This window comes from Culex quinquefasciatus, chromosome 3 (assembly GCF_015732765.1).
Source record: "Culex quinquefasciatus strain JHB chromosome 3, VPISU_Cqui_1.0_pri_paternal, whole genome shotgun sequence".
NCBI classification, from domain to species: domain Eukaryota; kingdom Metazoa; phylum Arthropoda; class Insecta; order Diptera; family Culicidae; genus Culex; species Culex quinquefasciatus.
In genome coordinates this window covers 143,376,240-143,385,128 of record NC_051863.1, presented here as the reverse complement: position 1 = coordinate 143,385,128, position 8,889 = coordinate 143,376,240, and the positions used below count along the sequence as shown (strand labels likewise).

Sequence of the window (8,889 nt, the reverse complement as noted above, 5' to 3'; positions counted from 1 at the left end):
ATGTGGCCGTTCGGGGAAATGGATTGTTCGGGGAAATGATTTTCGGGTAAATGACATTTCGGGGAAGTGTCTTTTCGGAGATGTGGAATTCGGGGAAATGTCTCTTCGGGAATATGGGTTTCGGGGAAATGTCATAGATTCCATGCAATATGGGTGTTAAAGTTCACCATTTTCAACATCAGGTACACTCTACAAAATCATTTTTGGACCGACCTGGCTATCGACTTCGGATAATCGAGACTGGAATATTGAGAAGATACTTTTGGTTCTCGATTTTAACTAATATAGGATCGCTTAACTTGAATTTGATAAAAAAAAATAGGAAATAAGAAATACGAATAATCTTTTTCACGATTTTCGGAAAATAAAACTTGGGATATTCGACTCTAGACTGAATTACTTAAAATGAAGTTCGTTTTGTAAAATTTATTCAAGCAAGTTAGCATGTTAAATGTTTTAAAGTTTATTGAGCCTGTTTTAAACATACAAGAATCATGCTTCTATTGATAAAGAAAGAGAAAAATGACGAAAAAAAGTTGAGAACCAATGCTTTATGCCTTTATGCTATTGAACCAATAACTCATGAAAATTAGTCTTCACCTTTACTGCTAACCGTTTCAGTTATAAGAGTTAAAAGTCCAACTTACAATAAATCCATTCATGCCCATTCATGTTCCAGCAGACCACATGTTTCCCAGGTTCATTCATGAATGCATCGGATCCCTCGTACTCGTTACTATCCCGGAGCCAGCTGTCTATGGCCGAGAGTACGCGTGAAGTACACGCGGTGTACGCTTTTACAATCCGTGAGAGTGTTTTGCTGTAGTAAGAGAAGAACGAGAGAGTATTGGAAGCACATGGCAAAGATATTCCTCTCAGCTCTGGGAAGTTTTGTTGGATTGGACAGAAGGTACGTTTTTTGATGTCTGTGTTAGTGGGTTAGGTTTTCTTTGATTTTTTTATTTTATTTTTTAATTGTTGTTATTTTTATACCTTTTTAAAACGTATTTAAAAATAGATTTTTTTTCTTTTTTTCAGAACTTTTGTTTTTAAATCTAAAGATGTTTAACTCAGTTCAGTTCTCTACCCGGCTCTTCAACACCATCACACGACTCAAGCAGGCCAACCTCTCCACGTAGATTCCACGGCTGTCAGTCAAAATCTGATATTCGTCCGCTGTACCGTGCCCCGCCGAGCCAGTCGATTTACGAGTGCCGAACAAGTCTTATGTGCCTCGCGCGAGTTTCGTCGTCCTGCCGTCGACTCACCGCCACCTGGTGTACTTAGCTGCTGCTGGCCATACTCCCAAAAAATAAAAGCGACCGATCAACCGTGGCGATTTGGTCAGTGTGTGTCCTTAATTCGGCACTAGGAGCCGTGCTAGTTTAGTTCTGTTTTGGTTTTTTTTTATTGGTGCTAAGGTTAGGCCACCAGTTTTTAGAAAGTGATTTTGTGAAGGTAGTGCATCCGCCGTCGCCCGACGTAGGTCATTGCTAGAGGAAGTCACACGGAGTGACGACCAGTTACCCCCTAAGAATTACCCGCACTGCCACGGAATCACCACGCAACGATGAAGTGGGAAAGAATGGTTCCAGTAGGCACGAGAAGTTTGCTGCTGTCGCTGCTCGCCGTAGTCGGTTATGTCACAGGTCTCGACTGGGGTAAGTTTGACAAATACCAAACCAAAACCCAAAGTCATGTGAGGTTTGCGAAAAAGAACTGGCTTATCTAAAAATAATCGCGCTTCTTTATCTTACGTGAGCACCGAGCGAACGTGATCGACTCGTCGAAAGTTAAATCACGACCAAAAATCGCCTAATATCTGTGTCCTTTGACCCTGAAAACGAGGTTCAAAAAATGATAGAAAAATTCATAATAACAACACTGGCGAAAAAAATTGCTCTTTTTCTTAATTTCGCAATGCGTGTTTCTTGCGTGAAAAGCTGGCGATGTGGTTGAGAAGGTGTAAAAGTCTCTCAAGCACATGATTACGAGACTGTGCTGTGACGACAATGTGTATCTACGGGGTATAGCCTTTTTCGGTGAACCGCACACGGCACGGTTCCAAAAAACACTGGGCGGGCAGGTACAGTGGAAAGTGCCGTTTAGCGAAAAAGAGCGATAATGTTTAATTGTTTGATTGATAAGCAACGTTATCTTGCAAATTTGTGTTGAAAATCTTGCACCAAATCAACCAAAGTTCGAGCACTCAAACTGGTGCCGGATTGCGAATTAAAACTGCTCTGGTAAGGTCAGACTGGCCGAAACAATCACCCAAATTTAGCTGAGTGCTCGCTGATTGATGCTGAACTGGGCATGCAAATTTATTGAGAAGAATTGATTTCAATCGAGAGATCAAACCTCGTCGTGCGAAATTGGCGCCGACGTCACACGTCGCCGTGCATGGAACGTGCGTTTAGTTTAGCCGGTTGGTGTACCCTTTTCAGATCATATGGGAGGAACTGTGGGCTGGAATCGTGCCTGATCTTAAAAGTTAAATTTGAAATATGTTCAATCAATAAGGAATTTTAAACCCCTGGTTCTTTTGTGTAATATCGTTGAAAATGCATTCTCTGTGCTGCCATAAATGCAAATCTAATGTTTTAATTACATTTTACGTTTTTGAACATTTTATGATTTTTGATTTATTTATTTTTTTTAATATCGCATTTCGGTACATTGCCAGAACTCCAGCAAAATCTTCTGAGAAAACATTTCTATGGAGAACCATGGTAATTAAAGTTCGGTTGATAATTCCAAATCCGATAAATTATTTACAAAAAGTCATAACTCAGAATCCTGTTAATAAATATTCACTATTTTTGGATATTTTACGTAGAACATACGGAAAACCATTAAAAAAACATTACCTTCCTCACATTCATAAAGTCAATACATTCAGTAAAAATAACAACATTCCTCCATAACATGTTTAACAAATCAATTTTATTACTCATTTCTTTTGATAGGGTTCGCAGAACTTCAATATTTCTGGCTCATCGGCAAGGTCTGATAAAAAACCTATCCAACGATAGTTCGCATGGAAGATTCAGACAATATTTCTATCACAACATCTGATATCCGGTCTCCAAAAAGTGTATAAACAACACTTAAGTGCTAATAACTTTTGATAGGGTTGCCAGATCTTCAATGTTTTGGGCTCTTTGGAAAGGTCTTTTCAATACCTTTCTGAAAATGTATAACATGGCAAAAACCACCCTTTTCACAATCTTCCGGACATACGCCAAAATCATTTTTTTAGCATAACTTGTTAAGTACTTAACTTAACTTGCTGATTTTAAATAGAGACCTATGGGATCCCAAGACGGATCGAATAAGACTAATACGGTCAAAATCCGTTCATCCAGTCCGGAGATAATCGAGTGACAATTTTTTTGTCCACCCACCTACATACATCCACACATCCACACAGACATTTGCTCAGAACATGATTCTAAGTCGATATGTATACGTGAAGGTGGGTCTACGAGGTCAAATTAATAAGTTCATTTTTCGAGTGATTTTATAGCCTTTCCTCAGTAAGGTGAGGAAGGCAAAAATTATCAGGTATGAAATTTTCATTTGATTCCTATGTTTATTGAGCTATTTCGAACAGGATCACCTTAACAAACATAATATACGGGTCAGAACATATTAATTTAAGCCAAATCGGATCACTTTCATCTGGATCTTGCTGGTTTGACGCAATAATGGCTGAAAGTATTTTTTTTTTAATCGCCGATAACATTTCAAAAGAAGTCATGTAAAGTTTGACATTTTCTGGATTATCCAGACCCGATAATCCAAAGCCAAAGCAGATAACTCTGCAGTTTCTATTATCCGATGATTTTTATGGGACTTCGGATAGTCGAATCAAGAACAAATCATTTTTTTCTTCGTTTTTTTATTTTCTTACTTTTAACACAAATTTGAATTCTGCGACTTCAATTTAGTCAAATTTGATTCGTTCATTGCCGTAAAAATAAACAAATGCATTTTCTCAATATTTCATCACTGCCATTTTGGCCGCCATCTTGGATTTAAAAATTCTAAATCACTTTACTGCCCTTGTTCGCAAATATGTCCCATATGAATTTTCATCACTGTCGAGTTAATCATGCAGTTAGGATCAAAACCGTGAGCTCTTTCAGAAAAAAATCAGTATTTTGGTCTATCAATCTGAAGACAATCCATTTTTTTTTCGCGAAAACTTAACATGCTTGGGACAAGCTTGCCTTGCGTTTTTCTCAGCTTGCTGTTTATGCATATGGAACATTTATGGTTAAGAGCAATTTAGGAGTCATACTTAAGCTCGACAATCAAAAATTAGAAAACGAAAAAAAAGTTTTGTCATGATTCGATTATTCGAACATAGCCTTCGAAAAAATCGTGTCGTGTCGGAAAACACAGTTTTTATTTTCAAAAAATCATATCTCAGCATCCTGTTGATATGGATATTTAACATTTTTGGAAATTATTTCCGTATTACGTAAACATCTTTAAAAAATAATGTTCAGCTGTGAGATCTTTAGACCTTTATGTACTACAGCAGCGCAAAAACTTGTTCCTCTACCTTAATACAAAAGTACACGAAGGCAGCAAAATTTAATTTTATGAAAAATCCGTTAAAAAAATCAGCAAGATTATCCCAGAATTAGGAGGAGAGGGGGTAATATGCACCCCTTGCTTTTCTCGGTATTGGGAAGAATTTTCCGGGGAAAAAATCGTAGAAATTGGAAGCTAAACATTGTAAAATCATTCTGGAAAATTTTGAGCATCGTAGAATAAAAACAGCTAAAGTTATTGGCAAAACTTCAAAATGATGTGTTTTGATCTAATTTTCATTGAACTTTCAATATGATTTTAGGACAATATAAAAAGCATTTAATGATATTGTTAGTGTTGATTCATATAGTTTTTGCCGTAATCTTCATTATACCTACTTTAGATAGATTAGTCGAAAAACACTCGATGGAATTACATGTTGTTCCTCTAGGTTGAAACCAAATCTTACTCAAGAATTCACCTGTTGAAGCGATTCGCAATCAATCATTGCATAGCTGCTTTTCACTGCACTTTCCCACGGTGCACAGCCCACTGTGGTCGTTTTGAAAAAGACTACACCGCCCAACGACGACGGCGACTTTGACGACGACGGCAGCCGCCATCGTAGCATAGCAAACAGTCACGTAGTCCAACCAAACACCAAACTTCGCGTAGAGATCTATGCTTTCTACCCTCTGAGCAAGCAAGGGAAGCACGTTGGCGGTTTGCTCTTTCGCTCTTGCTCTCGTTTTCGCCTTTCGTAGCAGGCCGAGAGCATGGTGAACTGGAGAAGTGACGCGTGGAGAATTTTGGCTATGTTTTGGTTTGAAACATCAGCGATAACAGCGCATGAACCTGCAATGTTGAAGCGGTGAATTCGTGCTTGCCTTTTCATTAGGGCACATAACTTTTTTAAACAAGAGTGTGTCCCTTTCACACCTTATGTAAACTGTCATTCGAGTGAAAGGGATACACTATTGTTTACAAATGTTAGGTCCCCTTTTGAAATGTTAGGCTCCAATTATGTGGGTGTGTTTTGATGACATGTTTAAAAAATTAAATTTGTCTTGAAGCTAAAAAGATATTTAAGAATACTCTAATTTATTTAAAAGAAAAAAACTTTAAAAAAAAATTCCTTCGAATTCATCTAATCTAAATATCAATCTAAAAACCAAGCCCCCAATCAACTGTCATTCATTCGTTTAACCCAGCTAACTCATGGCAATATGCTCAATGAGTCCGCAATCCGCCCAACGGTCAATTATGAGAGTCTGTCGTGCTTAAGGTTCTTCTGGGTGGGAATTTGCAACACAAATTTGCCTGCGTCCGGAGCCAATCGTTGTGCCAGTTGATTCGGCACCAAGAAAAAATAAATTTAAAAATTCAACTTTCAAATTGTGATATAATTATGTCTACATTTTTAGTCCAATTCTAAGCAATAATTTGTTTACAATAAATCGTAACATGAACAAAATATATTCATTTTAACATCAACATTTTTTTCTGTGCATTTAGCGCGAAAGTAAGAAATAAACGATGCCGATTGTTTATTGCTTTTTTTATATTTTTGCTACCGTTGCTGCTTTTTACTCCGACTCTGCAGTATTTTACCAGTTCAATGTTGCAATGGTCGGTTGGCTTCGGGCGAGCTTCTAGAAGCCAGCTAAATTAGCCCTCGATCGATCGTGATCGGTGAGGGTTGAGGGTAAAGTGCGTTTGTGCGATTGATGATTGATGGGTGAGGAACCGCAACCAATCGCTAGTAATAATTGGTTGGGTATTGCTGACCGAAATAGTTTCAATATAAACTATTGTTTTTTTTAAATGAGTCTACCTTTATGTTTTTCTTTATATATTTTGAAATAGCAAATTGAATAGTTTTTTTTTAATTGGACATGAAAATTACACGGCGTGTTTGGAACAAATTATTATAAACCGAGGAATCTCATTGGAGCTTTCTACGTAGAAAGTTGTTTTTACTGGCCTGAATCAGAATCTGTTTAAATTTAAAAAAAGATTATTTGTACGGATTTTAAAAGTGGATCGATTAAAAAAAAATGTTTTATCAGATTTGTAGAAATTTTTTATTTTTCCTGTGTTCAGGAGGTAATTTTAAGCAACATTTGTTCTACAAAAAAACTTTATATCTCTTGTTTTATCTTTTTCTTGTTTTATTTTAAGTATTTTTATTTGCATTTATCTTGTTTAGTTTCCCGGGCAGACGGTAATAACAAAATTCATGCCATTTCAATAACAAATACTGTTCAAATAACAGAGAGTGTTATGGAATCTTCTTGAAAAATCCATTTTTGCATAAGAGTTTAATAACAGTGAATGTTATCGTAACAAAATTTGTTAACCCGATCAGACGGTTATAACTAAATTCATGCCATTTCAATAACAAATAATGTTAAAATAACAAAAAGTGTTATGGATTCTTCTTGAAAAATCCATTTTTGCATAAGAGTTTAATAACAATTTATGTTATCATAACAAAATTTGTTATTGGTCTGATATTGATTTTAAGCCAAAACAACTTGGGAATAAAATTTTTTGTTATGGAAGAATAACTCCAAATGTTATTGGGATGATCGGATTAGTTGTTAAAATAACAAAAAATAATAACGAAGATTTGTTCGAAGAATAACTAAAAGTGTTATTAGTCTGTTATTACAATAACATCCCAATAACAAAAAAATCATAACGACGAATAACAAATCTTGTTATAAATAACATAAATTGTTATTGGCCTAGTATTTTCAAATACCAAAAAATGTTATTCCAAAGTTATTTCCGTCTGCTCGGGAACGGTCTGATATTGGTTGAAAGCCAAAACAACTTTGGAATCAATTTTTTTGTTATGGAAGAATACCTCCAACTGTTATTGGGATGATCGGATTAGTTGTTAAAATAACAAAAAAGAATAACAAAGATTTGTTCGAAGGATAACTCAAAATGTTATTAGACTGTTATTACAACAACAATCCAATAACAAAAAAATCATAACGGCGAATAACAAATCTTGATATAAATAACATAAATTGTTATTGGCCTAGTATTTTTAAATATCAAATAATGTTATTCCCAAGTAATTTCCGTCTACTCGGGTTATGTTTGTTTTTGGTGGTATTTGGCCTATTCTACCAACTCCTATCATTACATTTTGCCTATCTTATTTTTCATGTTTTTACAGTTAGGCCGTTGCAAATATTTTTCAAAGTTTATGTCGCCCCTCCCTTCAAAATCGGTCCGAAAAATCAGGGGGCAAAAAATTTTTTTTTCAACAAACTTCAAAATTTCAAAGGAAATAGAAGTCTAACCATCTGAAAACAATTAGAAAAGCATTTTCCTGCATTCTAAATCATATTTAGCATGTCTGGGATCGATCAAAAATATTTTCAATTTTTGTGAAAATCCAATGTACAGCACCGCAAAAAGTTTTTTTTTTGGTGAAAAAAAAAATCTCTTTAATACTTGCATATTTTGAACACTAATGATTGCAAAACAACTGGACAGCAGTGGTGTCACGGTTCGCATTTGAGCGTATCATAGCCACTCAATCGACGAACCTATCGGGTGAGCGCTTATCGAACGCTCAGAGCGGCGGGTTTGAACGGTTCGCGAACCAAAATTTCGATCATCATTTCTCTGCTCGCTTGCCGCTCCGTTCTGAACGGAGTAAAGAGAGCGTTCAGCGAACGGTTCGCCAACGGAGAATGAAGGCACTGATAGAAAAACTTATTTGTTTTTATTCTTCACTCCCACAAAATTGTTCAAATTTGTTAACGATAAAGTTATCAAGGGACCATCCATAAACTACGTGGACACCTTAGGGTGAGGGGGGAGGGTGGCTATGGCGATTAACCACGTTCCATAGAAAAAAGATTTAATTTGAATGGAAATTGTCCACGATGGGGGGGGGTTGCGATTTCCAAAAAAGTGTCCACGTTTGTAGATGGTCCCCAAGGAACCAGGGAGTCCTCTGTTGACCCAGGACATAACAACATAATATAAAAAAAGTCTACCATACTCACTGGAGCTATGCGGGTATGATCTGCAGTCATGAACCGCAGACCTCTTGCTTGCTACGGTGGTGGACCCACCGATAATAAATCCAGGGAGTCATTGGAAGACCCAGGACATCCCAATGAGTTGTTGCAGCCATGCTCTGTAGCCCTCCATAGTCACCTTCTGTTGTCAAAATCATGAAATATTTTTCTCTGAGTGCTATTTTTTAGCTCTTCTTGCGAACCGCTCATTGATGGTCCCTCTCACTCTCATTCGCGATGAGAGAGCAAGGGTTGATGCGAACCACGGCAGGCGTTCGGATCGTGGTTCGCTCGT

General features: G+C 36.8%; 1 protein-coding gene across 1 annotated transcript in view; it reads left to right on the top strand.

The window, feature by feature from the left end:
- Nucleotides 1-1,170: 1,170 nt before the first annotated feature.
- LOC6038248 (protein cueball) overlaps nucleotides 1,171-8,889 on the top strand; it is a 29,343-nt gene continuing 21,624 nt past the window's right edge. The window contains exon 1 of the mRNA XM_038262287.1: nucleotides 1,171-1,661. Coding sequence (XP_038118215.1) covers nucleotides 1,571-1,661 — 91 coding nt within the window. The 5' untranslated portion in view covers nucleotides 1,171-1,570. The remainder of the gene's footprint in view (nucleotides 1,662-8,889) is intronic.